General features: G+C 41.9%; 1 protein-coding gene across 1 annotated transcript in view; it reads right to left on the bottom strand.

Moving 5' to 3' along the window:
• The window catches only part of BMS1 (BMS1 ribosome biogenesis factor), a gene marked incomplete in the record, with an annotated part of 1196647 nt that overhangs the window by 211616 nt on the left and 968071 nt on the right, over positions 1 to 16960 (bottom strand). The window contains 2 exon segments of the mRNA XM_044056283.1: positions 921 to 1068; positions 3140 to 3262. Of these exon segments, the coding sequence (XP_043912218.1) occupies positions 921 to 1068; positions 3140 to 3262 (271 nt within the window).

Consider the following 16960-nt stretch of genomic DNA (forward strand, 5'->3'; position numbering starts at 1 on the left):
GCTTTGGTATGCTGACCGGATGACGGGCTGTTCTTGGCAGGGGATCCCTATTGTAAAGAATACTACAACAGTGATATGGAAAGACATCAAACTGGCCATCAAATTTCTGCCATAATCCTAGCAAAAGACAGAGAACAACAATTCCACCTCCTGTAGGCTAAATAATGACAAACAGAGTTTTAGACTTCATATTCTAGCTGATTTATAACTATAAATAGTATTTTGTATACTTTTTCTGATTAACCAGACATCTATTTACCCAGCCTAAGGTCCAGTCCCAGTGAGACCGGATAAGAGGAAGTCTACTGGAAGTAGACAACTATGATGTCTGGTTTTATTGGCGGACTATAATCCTAAGTGATTTTATAGAAAAATCAAAAAAATTTTGAGGCACTCAGCTACGCTCGTCATTGGAAATGTACACCTAGTCTGGCACCTGTCTCTAGTAGACAAAGGCAATCTGTAAATGCATGACCATCTATGCCCAAGTCTACATATTACCCCTTAAAATAACCCTAGGGTATCAAAACATGTCAGATACATCTAGGAACCCCCCTGGGGTTGTTAACCTATTAATCACCTGTGAACCTGTGGCAGTTAACAATGCTACCTTCGCAAGAAATTTACAGCAGGCAAATTCTTGCCAGTACTGCCACATTATACTAGTAATTCTGAATGACTTGGTTATTTTCTCCAAGTACAGTAAGGGTGTACTACATTCACAAAATGAAGACAAAGACAGACATGGTTAAAAAAAAGACTCATTCAAAAAGGATACAGGAAAGACATAGCAAAACCAAAGAATAAAGTCCTCAGAAAGGAAACGAACACTAAACTTATCTAGAAACCTTTACATGACATCAGTTTTAAACACAAACACAAAACATCTTAAAATGTAATCCATAATGTCAAAAAGTTACCACTCATCAGAAGACGGTCTTCAAATGTTGCCCGGAATGCACCTTCTGGAGTTCGAAGAGCTTTTTTTACTTGACCACGTATTCCACTTACACTGCGGACTGCTGCACCTTCGAACTTGGCAACTTCAAGGGGAGAATTAAACATACCCTAATGGGGAATAACACAATGGAAACAAAACTGACTTCTCAACATGTCAGTTGTATATATTGCACAGGCCATATGATCTCTATTCAGCAAAGTCTTTTTAAATAAAACTAGTTTTTGAAATTAAAAAAATATTTTATAATGTGAACTTAAATGTTTAGTTACAATTCTCAAGAAAACACTTTACAATAGCATGAAAAGAGTGACAAAAGATGCATTTAAAAACTCTGCACAAAGTGTCACACACTGACATACAGTTCACTTGTATCTTCTGTTTGTTACACATTTTGTCATTTACAAGTTTTCTACACATAAAACAAGTTTGCTGATGGCCATGTAACCGTTAGCAAGCTAAGGTAAATAAAAAAAACCCAGCTTCTGGGACCAAGGTATTGCCAAAATACCAAGGTAAAACACTGGCTGAATGTTGTATAGTTTGCTAAAATCTATCAAAGCGTTCTATAAAGATGTAATTTTCCAAACGTCAACCTTACTGAACACAAGTGGAGAGAAGTACTCCATATTGTTGAACAAGCCTGCTGTACCCTATAGCTCTTTTACAAGGCAGATGACAAAAAATCTGCTCAGGAGAAGGGCAAACACTCTCTACTCTGTAGATATGATTACCAAGGGATCTTTAACATACTGCAATGTGAATGGATGGGATCCTGGTTTACCATCTCATCCAAACAATGACACACATGAAGAGTCACTCAGCTGTAGCTCAAACTATCGTCCAGCCATCCCTCGATACATTAATAATAGCAATTTAAATGTAAAGACAAAGTAGACCTGCAGACAGGAAACTATACAAGTAAAGTTCATCAAAATGTAAATGTGAATTAAGAGAGTACATAACACTGTTCAGTGGATATGAAGTTAGTCCTGAAAACAATTCAGGGCATGACTGAAGAGGGGCAACTTTTGAAAATACAACACATCACCACTTCTAAGGCACTGCAGACTGCCCATAATATTCTAAGTCATGATGTTATTCCACTTAAAGATCCTGGATTTCTTTGTGACTATTAAATTAAACATATCAGAGTTTTATAAAACTCATCATACTAAAAAAAAAAAAAGATGTAAAGGGAGAACAAAATCTGATCAATATCTAGATGACCCTTTAAGGATGTTTCCCAACTAATCACTGAGATGATGAATAATATGCTTAGACTCATGGCAACTGAATTTTAGCAGTAATCTGGCAATAGCTAGTTGAAAAACAAAGCCAGATGAATGTGCCTTGTTCACAGCACTGAATAGGGCCTTTCACATGTCCTCATACCTCTCAAGTGTACCTCATTACGGGAACGTACCTCATTTGGGGTCTTGAAATGTTCATGTTCCTCAAAGTTCCACATTGAAAGAGTCAGTCACACATTCAGTGTTAGGAATTTTTTTTAAGTGAAATCCATGGTAAATAGAAATGAATCATACTAATTCATTAAAGGATCTTCTTTATAAGTAAAACCAGCATATTTTAACCATCCTATGACCCTCCTAGCTGAAGTTGTTAGTAAGCCATTAGCATGTGTTCCACATTTTGCCCATTTGTTCCACATCATGAAGGCGAATGTTCCTCATTTTGGAGATGGAAGGTTGAGAGCTATGCATGTCCTCCACATGTGTGATAGTTACTGTGGGGCTTCAAAGGAACAGGAAGTACCGAGAGAGAGCAACAGCAGAAGGTAAAATGCTAAGACTAACGCAGGAGGAAAAAGGTTACTGTTTTGGCAGTAGCTTTACAAATCAGTGAACCTCAGGACATGCATCTTTTAGGAGATGTGACCAAACCAGATGGGATCTGAAGCCATCCAGACTAGCAGGGATTGTGACTGCATACACAGGTGAATAAATCAAATATTTTACATCACTTGGCTCCAGTAACGCACAAACTTTTCTTCATCTGATCTGCAAGAGCATTATTGCCTATTAGCCAGACTACATATCCAAAAAATCTACAACACAATCTTTCAAGCTCTGATATTTCACATACCACTGCCACAATCCCAAATATATTTAATGACAACAAAGTGAAGAAAAAATAACTTCACTTCCACAAAGTGCATACCTTAATAAATGCTGTGTTCTTGAAGATTTTGAATGGGTACCCTATCAGTTTTAATTTCTTTACAATAGTGATCGATTTATCAAGCTCTAGCACCACTCCTGTAGCTGCTATCCGGAAATCTGGCTGTAAGAGAAAAAAAAAATCTTATGTTACATCATTCTTTCTATAAGGAATTGTAACAGTTAGGAATCAGTTTACCATTACAAAAAAAAATTACTAAGGAAAGGCACATGAATAAAATGCTATTGGTGGATCTGATCCAAAAAGTCCCACAGAAATTCCCACAGCTAGCTGATTATAACTGTCAGACAGCCACTAATCAGGATAGCATATAATTTTGTTTGATCAATCAAAACCTGGCAATGTCAGAGCACTGTCTTGGCTTATGCAGTTAAGTTACAGCACAAATTAAATAAATTCTCCTCTCACAAACCCTTAATGTCCAGTGACATTAATAAGAGATATAACTCAACATATTAGTCAGGCTATGAGAGTTCTCTTTACTAAGATGAATGCAGGAATTTCCTTTCCTGCAATCCCCAACTCAGATGCTTTTTTTCTTCAGCTCACATGCTAGAAGTACCAAAGCTTCCCACTGGCACTGGTCATAATATCATACTTAAGGCCTGACAGCATATCTAGCCTCATTGACCATCAGTTCTCCATTCCCCATCTATCCAATGAATGAGGATAATCTGTAAATCATCAACAAAAAAAGCTTAACATATATATATATATCTGTGTGTGTGTGTGTGTGTGTGTGTGTGTGCGCATGTCAATATATACATGTTTCCTTACATATTTATGCTTGTGCACATGCGCACACACATTCTCATTCACCCACATATTAGGAAGGATGAGAGAATGCCATCACAGATAAGCTGCTACAGTGAACACATTATATTCCTAAGTGAGTTGACTGTTGGTGACAATCCCGATCTGTAAGCAGTAATGGAGAAAAATATATATATTCTAGGAGGTCAAAGCCACTGAAAGCCACAAGTAAAAAGCAAAGGACCAGATGGCTGAATCTTGTAATGGTAAAGTATGAAGAGTTGTAGCTGAAGCAATGTTTAGTGAAAATATGAACCAATGATCAAATGGAAGCCATTCATATCTCTGCAATGGAGATTTTTTGAATCAACTTGAAACACCCATGTCCCACTGAAGTGGTCTTTGAAAACTGCATCTACCAATGAGATGCAAGTTGCCTGATGACAAAAGAAAACCAGTTTGGAAAGGGTTAGCTTAGCATTTTGTTATCATGCCCACCTGCCATCTCTGGACCAAAGAAGATGAACAGTTGTTCCTTCTTCAGGAACTTATTCAATTACTTTGATATGAATCTGAAATGGTGATGCAGCGTGTGAAGTGCATCACTGGTTTCTGCTTTGGAAAAAGACATGGAACACAAATGAAGTGGTTTAAGCAGAATTCAAAAAGAAATTTTAGGAGGAAATGTGGGCTGGTCTTTAAGGGAACACCCAGTTATATGCTTCTCTACAAAATAAGGGTGTTGACAGCAGACAGGATGCATTCAGGAGAGAAGAATTCTAGAGCTGATGAAGTGAAGGCTTAAAAAAGTGATACGCAAGCCTGTCAACATTAATAGATGCATTTTTACCATATGAAGTGATCTACAAACATACCTGCCCTTGGCAGATCTCTAGTTGGTTTCACACTTTTCACCAACCAGAATTTGGCAAGTTGTCCAAAAATTTCCAAACATGAAAAACAGAAAATACAATCAGCAATCAGACATCTATATGCTGCATAATGATGCATGCTATTAAGAAACATTGTCTACATGACTACAATTCTCCACAGCCCAGCCAATACGATCTCAACAACAGCATGTACCTTATTGCAAATTCTAAAATGGAGAGATCTGTAAGCTACACCACAAAAAGGTAACATACAAATAAATGCCCACTGCTTAGGGAACTCCAACCAAGGTAAAATGGAGGGGGCCATTCATCCACAGAAGGATGCAGGAACAATAGTCACTGTATATCAATGAACATATTCCCAATTACAAAATTACACTGTAAACAAGAGTTAGTCACATCTTGTTTACTTGTTTATGTTCCAAACAGTAACCAACAGGATGGAAGAAGACAGAGGAAGACAGAGGATGTCCCAAAAAAAAAAAAAGGTTTAGAAGGTGGAATCCTGAAGTGTATTCATACCAAGGGCAGTGTGACTCCTGGAGTTGTGAGGGAGAGTGAAAAAAAGCATGGTAAACACATGCACTAACAATAAACAGAAACGATGCAAAAAACTCTGATTACCTTGAGGTAGTTGCTCCAAAGTGGAATAGGCTAACTGCAGCAAGACCCAGCATGTAGTTCTTTGCCTGACCCTACATTTAAATAAAGCTGGCAAAACAATGTGAAAGTGGATGCTTGTGCAGGAGCCTTTCTTACCCTGAAGCAAAGAAAACAAAAGCTAGCCCATCTTCCAGCAGCACTGCACCATGTTCATGCGGAGCTAGCACTGCTCATGCAGCCAGCAAATGGCTCCATTTTCTCTGGTTTCCATCACAATGAACAGCAGGAGATATACAGACTGGTTCAGGAGGAGTTCAGAAATCACTTTCAGAAGAAAACTTGGGCTCATACTAAGTGACAACCAATCTACAACATACGAAGCTCAGAGAACCTAAACACAGATGCAATGGCCACTAAAAAGTGCACTTTAAAAGTAATGAACTTCAACGCTGCTCATCTTGTAAGCTCAACGGAGAGGTAAACTTGTTGATCATGAAGTTTGGATGCTGTGCAGGGGAGAGGATTTTCAAAAGAGATTCAGCATTCATTATGAAAATGCTTGACTAGTTGGGGGGATATTTGGGCCTTTCATAAAGTCATGGTAGGAAGAACTAGCAGACACACACACACACACACACACACACACACACACACACACACACACACACACACACACTCCGTTCCTGGACTTTGGGCTAAGTGATACAGGTATCTTGAGATAGGTCAGAAACACTTTCAAGCCATCCTCACCCAGTACAGTTACGGATACATCGTTTAAAGCTGCAGAGAGTACCGCCGGCAGTGTAAGATTTAAGTCCCTTCCGCATTTTGGCCAGTAGCTGGTACATACAGGGGACTGAAGGTGGAGGCATCTTGATATACATCAACAATAAGCATACCTCTAGGTTGGTTATACTGGATGATGCGCTGGAGTTTCTCCACATGTAGGCCACCATAGATAAAATCCTGTACCATAACCTAGCAAGCTACAGGTCACGCTCTATGTCCCCTGAAACTCATACAGCATACTTAAACCTACTGGAGACACTCACCATCCAACCTAACATCTTACTTATGGGAAACTTTGATTATCCTTCTGTAGACTGGGAACTCTACACAGCCTCAAATCTGCAAGCACAGACACTTCTGTGCTTTGTTAATGCAAAAACCCTTAGCCAGTTTGCGCATATGCCCACTAGAGATTCCAACACAACTAGACCTCATACTCACAAATATGGAAGAATGCTGCACCAACCCCAATGTCACGTCCTCTCTGTTGTGGTCTGGCCATAAAGCTGTCTCCTTTGAAATCAAACTTAACTCCAGTAAACCCAGTAACATTTAGGACCTATTCCAAGACAACCTACCTTTTATTCAGCGCTCCTCCAAATCCATAAAATACAGCAGCCTATGCAGTCTTGTTTATCGCAATCATGTTAATGGCTACATAGAGGCACTGTACCTACCAGACGTAAACCTAAAAACTCCAAAAACAGACCACCCCAGTGGTAACCAAGACTAAATAAATTATAGTACAAAAAAAAAAATCATGGCTAAAATCAGGAGGAAGAGTAACTCCCATAAAGATAAGAAATCTCTCATCAAAATAAACAGGCAGCTAAGAGGGTTAAGTTCAATAAATCCAATTTTGAGGTCAAGATTACCTTCCACGCAAAAGACAATCATAAGGCCTTCTTCAACTATATCACAAATCTCAAAGGCAGCACACACAGCAGTGTGCTGAACTGGTGGTTAATGGTGCTACATTCACTGAGCCAGGCAATACAGTGAATCTGCTAGCTGACAAATTCATTTCTAACTTTACCCCCAGCCACTCCCAAGAAATACCTACAAACATAACCCCTTCAAATATAAATAAACGTCCTGGCTGCACTCGTCAAGGCCAAGAACACAGCCTCAGTGGGCCCTGATAACATCCCAGGATACCTCTTGAATAGTCCAAAAAGTACAGTTGTGTACACTTACCATAAATTTAGATGTTAGAGTGTATTCACTGTTGCAGTCATCACATTTGGGTTATCTGCCTGCAGGTAGCCCTCAGCCAGCCTGAATACCAGAGTCTTGGATTCCTGCATCAGATGCGGTCTCTTCTTCCATGACATCAGGTCGTCAGGGGTATAAAACATGTAGCAGATGCCTTTACATCAGTTTTTCTTGCCCCAGATGTCAGGTGCCCCCACAATGGGAGGCAATTATATGTTATGGTACACCTCCATCAAAAAGCAAATACACAAATACACCAAACAAGAAGGAAAGGTAGAGCCAAGAGAAGTCAGGGGGCTGGAGAGAGGGTAACCAGGACTGCAACAGTGAATACACTAGAATGTCTACATTTATGGTAAGTGTACAGACTATGTTCTTCATGTTTCACTGTTGCAGTCATCACATTTGGGTTGATTCCCAAAGCTAAGGAAGGGGGGAGGAAGTTAGAGAGCATTAGGGCCAGCCATTAAACCCTGCAACACTGCATTGGCAAAACCAGCTCTGGATTTAGAAAAAATAGGCATGTGGTAATGCTTGATGAAGTTATGTACAGAGCCCCAGGTAGCAGCTTCTAGGATGTCTCTGGTAGGGACTCCTCTGAGAAAGGCTGTAGAGGTAGCTGCAGCCCTGGTGGAATGTGATCTTATCCCCTGTGGGGTAGGTTTTCCATGGTGCTTGTAGCAGAAATTAATGCAACGGGCCATCCATTTAGAAATGGTTTGCTTTGAAATGGCCTTCCCCTCTGCCCCTGCAGCAAAGCCAACTAGCAGCTGTTCAGATTTTCTGAGAGGCTTATAGTCCTGTTCAAATAAAATCTAAGCTGTTTGTGCACATCCAGAGAGTGCAGTATTTGTTCCCCTTTGTTTTGTGGATTAGGAAAAAAAAAATAGGCAAATAAATGGCCACACTAGACACCACCTTGGGCATAAAAGGAAGGATTGGTCCTGAAGGAAACAATGTCTGCATGGAAGATAATGAAGGGCTCCGCTGCCATGAGGGCCTGTAATTCAGACATTCTTCTTGCTGAAGTGATGGCTAGAAGGAAGGCTGTTTTCCAAGAAAGGAATTTCAACTCTGCAATTGCAGCTGGCTGAAAGGGAGGGAGAGTGAGCTTTTCCAATGCAAAGTTAAGGTCCCAGGCTGGAGTAGGGGCTCTCCTGGGGGAGGGGGGTCTTAAATTTTTGGCCCCTCTAAAGAATTGCTTTAGCAGGGGGTGAGAGAAGAGGGGTTGCTCAGTATTATAATGTGCTGAAATGGCAGAGGCATGAATTTTAATTGACGGGAAGGTTAGGCCTTTGTTGAGCATTTCTGTTACGTACTGAAGAATATGTGGTAGACCCGCGGTGTTGGTGCTGCGGTAGCGTTGTCGCATCACAGTAAGACGCTGTCCGGTTTGATTCTCAGCTAGAGCATCTTCTGCTGGAGACACGTGTGAATGGGCGTACAGGCCTGGCAAGCCGGTACGTAACAATCAACTGCCAATCATTTGCGGATCGGAGTTCACTGTGGCGACCCCTAACTGGGAAAAGCCGAAAGACACAAACAAACTGAAGAATATGCGGTAAGCTGGGCACCGTTGTGCCCAACCCCTTTGTCTGGCTCCAGGAACAGTATCTTTTCCACTTTTCAGCATAGGAATTTCTAGTACTAGGCCTCCTTGCCTCCAGAATGACATCTAGCACCTGCTTACTGAGGGATGCTATTGGACAGCTCAAGGAATTAGCCAGGCTGCAAGGTTCAGGGTTTGAAGCTGAGGGTGCAGAATCTGGTCCGCCTGCTGGGACAGCAGGGAAGGGTTCTGAGGCAGGTGCCATGGTTCCAGCAGTGTCATACTGCGCAAGAGGGGGTACCAGTGCTGGTATGGCCAGTCTGGTGCAATCAGTATTGTCCTTAGCTTGTCCTGTTTGATCTTTTGCAGAACCTCGAGAGGGGAAGCAGAGGAGGCATAAACCGAAAGGCTTTCCCACGTAAAAGACAGGGCATTCACTTTCCAAGCTTGACTGTGGGAAGTCCTTGTGCAGAATTTGTCCAATTGGTAGTTCTGAAGGGAGGCAAACAGGTCTACCTCTGGAGTCCCCCATTTGTTCCTCAAGAGGTTGAATATTTTTGGCTCCAGTTTCCATTCGTTTGGGTCCATGAGATTTCTGCTTAGGTCGTCTGCCAGTGAATTTAGCTTGCCTGGCAGGAATTGAGCTTGTAGGTGCATTTGGTAACTCAAGGCTGTGTTCTACAGATCCATGGCTAGTCTGCAGAGACTGTAAGAGTGGGTTCCCCCCTGCTTGTTAATGTACCACATAACTGTGGTGTTGTCTGTCTTTACCAATAGTTGTCCTGGAAGAATGCGGTCTTTGTAGTCTGTCAGGGAATTCTGTACAGCTAACATTTCTTTTTGGTTGATATGCAGGTGCATCTGTCTCAGGTTCCATTTGCCCCGAATGCAATGCCCTGCCAAGTGAGCCCCCCCCCCCCATGATGCATCTGTTAGGGTTTGGGTGGCAGGGGGTAGAGTGAAAGGGAGCCTCTTGCTGTGGGTGGCAGGTCTCTGCCCACCAAAGGAACTCTGTTCTTTATACAAGCAATGATAGGAATCATTGATTTCAGGTCCTGAAAATGTTGACACCATAGGCGTTTTAGATACCATTGTAGTTTCCTCATATGCAGTCTTGCATATGGAATTAGTAGAATGCAAGAGGCCATGAAACCCAGGGCTTGCAGAATAGCTGGGTCTTTGTGGTCAATAGTTTGAAGTAGGTTGTCAAATAAACTTGTTTCTCTGGAGTGAGGAAACCCATCTGGGAATTTGTGTTCAAGCTTGCTCCCAGGAATACAATTTGTTGGCAGGGTACTAGGTGAGATTTCTTTTCGTTTATGGTGTACCCCAGTGAGGTTAGAAGTTTCTTTACTTTATGAATGCCAGATGTTTTAATAACAAGTCCTGGCTTTCTGCCTGAAACAAACAATCGTCCAAGTATGGGTATATTTGAATATTTCTCTGCCTGCAAAATGCAATGGCTGCAGCTAGACACTTTGTGAATATCCTGGGCGCAGTAGATAAGCCAAAGGGAAGTGCAGAGAACTGATCGTGCATGGAGCCTGCCCTGAAGCAAAGGTATTTCCTGAAAGCTTCCCTTATTGGAATGTGCAGGTAAGCTTCCTTTAAGTCTAAGGTTGCCAACCAGGCATCTTTGCCTAGCATAGGAAGCAGCTGTTGAAGTGTGAGCATTTTGAATTTTGGGATTACCAGAAAGGTGTTTAGAATAGAGAGGTCCAGGATAGGACACCAGGAGCTGTCTTTTCTGGGTACCAGGAAAAGTCTTGAATAAAAACCTCACCCCCTTTGTTCTGCTGGGACAGGTTGAATAGCCCTGATACTTAGAAGAGAGAGAACATGCTGTTGGGCCTCTTCCCACTGATTTGGGGGTAGGTCTGGCCAACCTCTTGGGGTTGGTAGGGTGTGGAAGTGGAATCTGTATCCTTGGGAAACTATATTCAAAACCATTTGTCCTGGGTAATGAGTTCCCAGTTTTTTGCATGCAGGGCAAGCTTTCCTCCTAGGGGAGCAGGCAGTTGAGCAGGGCTTGGAAAGGTTAAGGTTAAGTCATTTTTCCACAGGGGGTGGCTTACTACTCCCTGCTTTGGAAGTGGGAGCCCCCCACTGCTTAGGCTTGTGCGTAGCCTTAGACTGTAACCTAGGTGGTCTGCTGTTCCTGGGTTTGGACTGAGAAGGCCTGGAAGAGACTGGAAAGGACCAATTCTTTGAAGGCCAATGCCTATTAAATCTGGGAGGCTGTACTTGTAGGAAATCTTTAACAGTTTGCATACAGTTAGCTTTTTCCTCCATCCTTTTGAGGACTTCTGCTTTGTTGCCATACAGGCGGTCTTGGCTTAAGGGAGCATCCAGTAATTTAGCTTTAACATGATCTGGCAAGTTTTGCTCCTTAAGCCAAGCATGCCTTCCAAGTACAGACCCAGTGACAGCAGCCCAGCAAGATGTTTCTAAAGAGTGAAAACCACATTGCAAAGTATGTTTACCAACTTGTTCTGCAGAATGCATTAAATCCTGTAATTCTTTGTGTTCAGCACAGTCAGGATCAACATAATTTTCTGTTTAAGCAGTCCCATAATATGCTGCTGGTACTTTAACATATGAAACTGGCAATTTAACGCCCTAATGGCCAAAGTAGCAGAAGTGTATACTTTCTTACCCAATCTGTTCAAGGCTCTAGAATCTCTATCAGAAGGGGTTGGATTTTTTGCAGCAGTAGCCTTAATGCCTTTTGGTCCTTGTGAAAAGGTCTCTGGATCCGCAGTAGGATTCTTGAAGAGGAACTTGAGAGTCAGGTACTCTGTAATATCAGTCAGGTTTTCTGGGAGCTGGAGGTAAAGTGTCTGAAAAGGCTAGATTCCAAGAAAGCATCATCTACAATGTCCAGAACAGAAGGGATAGCTAAAGGCCTGTGTTGAATTCACTAAGCCTCTTTTTGGAGTCAGAGTAATCCTGGCTTTCCCAGTGGAAATACTCCCTAAGAGTGTGCAAGGTTTCACCAAAAGAAAAATAGGGGAAGCAGAGGGAATGGAATCCTCAACATCAGAACCCTCATGGGTAGATAAGGGCAAATCCTGGTAATCAAAAGGAACAGAAATATCAGAGTCCTGATCAGAAGAATCAGAAGGAAAATCAGTTCTAGGTATCTTAGAGGGGGAAGGCTGGCTTCCCCTAATTAAGGTAATAAGGTCTTCAGCCATTCTAAGCATTTGTTTTTTAGGCATATGGGCCTGAGCATGCGGTTTGGACGTCAATTTTCTAGGCGTGGTGTGAGTTTTAGGCCTGGATGAAGAAGATGGCATCAGTTTAAAATGCAAGTCTGTAGGCCTGAATACACCCTCAGAAGCCGATGCCTGCACAGCAGCTCCAGACCCATCCAAGGTAGAGACATCCGCAGGTTCCCTAATCTAAGAAGCAGCTCGCGGCATACCGGACTCCAAATGGGTCTCAGTAGAGGACTGCAAATCTGAAGTAGCAGGTATCAGGGGCTGTGAAAGCACCTGAGTACCGGCAGACTGGCAACTAGCTTAACGGAAGTGTCGTCGGCAGTTTTGGACCTATGCGGTCTGTCTCTGTCTTTATCCTTACATTTTTTTTTTTAAAACACAGTTTTATTGATTTACAGATACAAAAAGGAAAAAATAAACATTATTGCAATATTTAGTGGATTAATCTTACACAGATAAGTACAAGTAAATCAAAATATAACCTATATACATATATACATATGTAAAGACACCATTAACATATTGGTAAAGTAATGTTGGATAAACATATGTCATGCTACAATGCTCCTTAATCCATCCATATAATCCTGCAGGAAGGGAGGGAGTTACATGTCAAACCATTACAATTCCAAGATCAATATAGCAGGATAGATGTTAAAGAATAAGTGAGTAGGTATAGGGGTCAAGAGTAGAAAAGGTAAGTTGAAGTACCTATAAGGATATAATTATTAATCATTAGACAAGAGTATAAAGATAAAGACCCATAAACTCTGGTATGTAGCCACGGAATTAATTATTAGCAGTTTTGGGAAGTAATGTATAATGGCCAGATTCTTAAAGTCCCTCAGGATATTTTGGGGCATCCATCCAGTGTTTGGTAATGTAGAATTTGATCAGGAGGCAGAGAATAATTAGGGACGGGAGCTTAAATTTAGGTATGTAAATACTCGTGATATGTAATAGCTATCTCCGGGACAGTGTAGATTTATGATACCCATTTTCTCCAGACAAACCTTGAGTGAGCACCAAATACTGTGAGTATCTACAAGACCATAGAATATGCATGATATCTGCATGTGGATAGAACAACAGGAACATGCAGTGGAGATATTGGATCAAATTTATTCAAGTGTACTGGGGTTAGATATAGATTATTGGTAATCATAAATTGTGTGTAGTAAAGTTTTTATAGAGGAATACATAAGTGTATAATTAATAGCCTGAAGCTTCTGTTCTATCGAGGCTTTTAAGCTGCTGATGATCCAGTATTTCTAAAATTGATTTTTCCTTGGTTTTAGAAGTGTGGAGAAAGGTCTTGTAGGCAACAGATACCATATTTTTCTTGTTAGTTAGGTTTTTTTTAGGCCACCTGGTTTTGTTCTATATCAGTACTGGGAAAACTGAGGAATGTCGATATGGTAAGCTCTCTTAATTGCCTCAGGGTGATGTTACAGTTCTGTTATCCTTACATTTTTTTTGGAAGATCGGTAGTCAGATGGCTTAACAAAGCCATTTCGGAGTACGGATACAGAGTACCAAAATAATTTGCTGCAAAGATAGCCAAACGATGAATAGCTCGGGGGTTGAACAAGGCACAAAACTGACAGCGAGGGACGTCGTGGTCTGGGCCTACGCAGGGAATGCAGTACGAATGAAAATCTGTATGAGGTATTTGCTTTCCACAGTTAAGACAATTGTTAACTTTTACTGACATCGGTCGGAGCAAGAAAAAAGATCCCCAATGGGGTACTTATCTTTTTTTGAACACTTTGGTTCTGAAACTCGAAAACGAAAATTTCAGGAGTCGGCCGACCGGCACTTGCGAACTGCTTCTGCTTCAGGCACCGCACGGCAAGAAAGACTGATGTAATGGCGTCGGCTGCATGTTTTATACCCCTGACGACCTGACGTCATGGAAGAAGAGACAGCATTCGACACAGGAATCCAAGAGTCTGGTATTCAAGCTGGCTGAGGGCTACCTGCAGGCAGATAACCCAAATGTGATGACTGCAACAGTGAAACACAAAGAACATCATGACCTATCGCGGCCACTGGAGCTACTATTTAACTATAATCTTAAAACTGGCTTGTGTCACAAGAATGGAGAGTGGCAACAATCATCTCTCTTCATAAGGGATGGCCATCAACAGATCCTGGAAACCACACACTAATTAGTCTGACTAGTCTTGTATGCAAAGCCATGGAAAGAATTATCATGGCAATGATCAATGGCGACAAAGGAAACCTTCACACACTGGATCCATTCTTGTTTGGCTTTGCCAAAGGAAAGTCATGCCTACTGAACTCAGTGGACTTCTTTGAGAATGTCACCAAGGCAATGAATGAGGGTAAAACAGTGCATATTGTCTACCTTGACTTGGCTAAGGCATTTGATACAATAACCCACTCTGGCATTGTTAAACTTATGGAATTAGGCATAAAACTCTATACAACACACTAGACAACCAACTGGTCCACAGGACCCAGGAAGTTAGGATCCTCTCAAAGAGGCCTGTTACCAGTCTAGTCTCTCAAGGCTCTGTGCTCAGACTGCTCTCCTCTTTGGCATCTACTTCTCAGAAGTCAAGACTCAACTTTATGATTTTTTTTACATGAAAAGCATATGAAAGACTACTACTTTGACCAAATAAAGAGGGAAGCATAAGGAAATCTGTCTCCAGGATCATTAGGGGCAGGAAGAGAGACCAAAACTCCAACTGATTGATGTGCAATACCCTTCTCCATGTGTGTGTGGGGGGGGGGGCAGCCCACTATCCACTGACCATGTGGAAAATGAATCAAACTTTAGAATCTGTGACAGGTTCAACTACAGGACAGAAAGACCAACAAAAGGTTGGTCAGGATTGTCCAGCACTCTAGAGACCACCAATGTCAACAGTAGTAACACCAGAAGTCGTCCATGACTGCATGGAAGCTCTGCAGGCAAAAACATGCCATAAGGCCATTAGGTACAGCAAGAGTATTCATTCACTGCCTCCTCATTCAAGCTACCAAATCCATGACATCCAGGACAGGAATGTTCTCCTCTGAGGAATTACAGATGATCTCTCCCAATTTATGGTCTCCTACAAGGGCTGCAACCAAAGAAGCAGCCACTGCAGAGGTATTTCCAGGGAATACCTGGATGAAGCTACCAGAAAACAGACATCCAGGAAGCAGAGCACATTGACATTCTTACTTACCACTTATGCCAGATGTGACTGCTGAAGTTAGTCACAGATTCAGGACAAAAGCCATCCTTCGCCCCCTCAGGATTATAATGAGGTGGGAATAAACCCTCCATTTCTGTTCTGAATACAGGACATCCTCTATGGCCATCTTCAGAGGCAAAGGTTGGGCTTGTCTCAAGTGGTTTGCTGAAAAGAAAGAGCGCCCCAACAAAGATGCTCTACCTGGAGAAGGACCTGACGGCTTCAAAATGTGCCAAAGAGTGATCACACTTAGAAGCCATTGGTCCTTTCACATGGCTCTCGAACATGGATGAACTATGAGAATTGCTCCCACATGGGAAGTCCCATACAACAGTCAGGTCTATGACAGTAAAGCCAATAAGCAGAGTTGCCCTATTGAGCTCACAAATGGCTAAAACTATGCAATGATTAAGTGCCTTCACTGGGCAGCAAGCAGACTTTGTCCTCTTTTGAGGCTGACTTGGCTTAAAAGAGGATAAGGAGGTAATGGAAAGTGGTGAAAAAACCCTCCACAAAACTAGACTTGTTTGTTTCTCAGGAGATTACAGATCAGGTCCAAAGAGGCCTGGCTGAACAGTATCACACATTGGAAATGGGTGTCCCGGAGTTTTTTTTTTTTTGGAGTTTCTCCTTAAGAGGATACAATCCCAGCCATACCATCCTGTGGAGACGCAATCAATACTGTCAGAACTGCTATGAGGTACATGGAAGCTCACATTAAAATTCTTCAAAAGAGTCTAAGATCTTCCATCAGTCCTGTGCCAGGATTTCTTCAAACTTCTTTACAGCCTGAGACACCCACAAGGACAGAACATGTGTAGATGAGACGAGAAGTCGAGGGATCTAAGCCCTAGTGTGTCATACAAGTTCTTACTACACCTATCAATAGGATAAGACTTCCTGGCAAGGAAGTATGGGAGGGAGCAGCTGTTGCTGACTTGCCATATGGGTGACACCTAGTGGGACAAAGAATAGTTGTGTAAAATCTTATCATAACCATAGATGTCCTCTCCTATGTTGCAGTATTCTTTACATGTGGGAAGTCCTCTGCCCAAACAACCCTACATCCAGCCAGTATACAACAGCTTTTAGCTACTGCAAGGTACATGGGACATTGTACAGATGTGCTGATGTCAGCCATAAAAGGAAGTCCGCACATACAATCCTCAGAAGTGTAATGCCCCAGAAGGAACACCAGACCCAAGGATCAATGCCATCCAAGGAAAGAAACAAGATGTAGGGAAAAGGCGGGAGTGACAGAATACTGCAACATAAAAGAGAAGGACATCTACGGTTATGGCAAGATTTTATACAACTATTCTAGGCCCTTCTATTCAATGTTGCATTATTTTTTACATATGGGAGAATACCAAAGCTTAGTAGGAATGAGGAGAGGAACTTTGAACAGAAGAGCTTTCAAGAGCTTTCAACAAAGACATGGAGAATGGCTCTAGCAAACCCTGCTCTTGATCTAGAAATGGTGTCCAACATGTAATGTTTGGTGAAAGTGTGCACAGAAGACCATGTAGCAGCGTCTAGAATAGAATTAGTATCCAGGCCAT

Source organism: Protopterus annectens, chromosome 14.part0 (genome assembly GCF_019279795.1).
Source record: "Protopterus annectens isolate FY-2018-M chromosome 14.part0, PAN1.0, whole genome shotgun sequence".
NCBI lineage: Eukaryota > Metazoa > Chordata > Ceratodontiformes > Protopteridae > Protopterus > Protopterus annectens.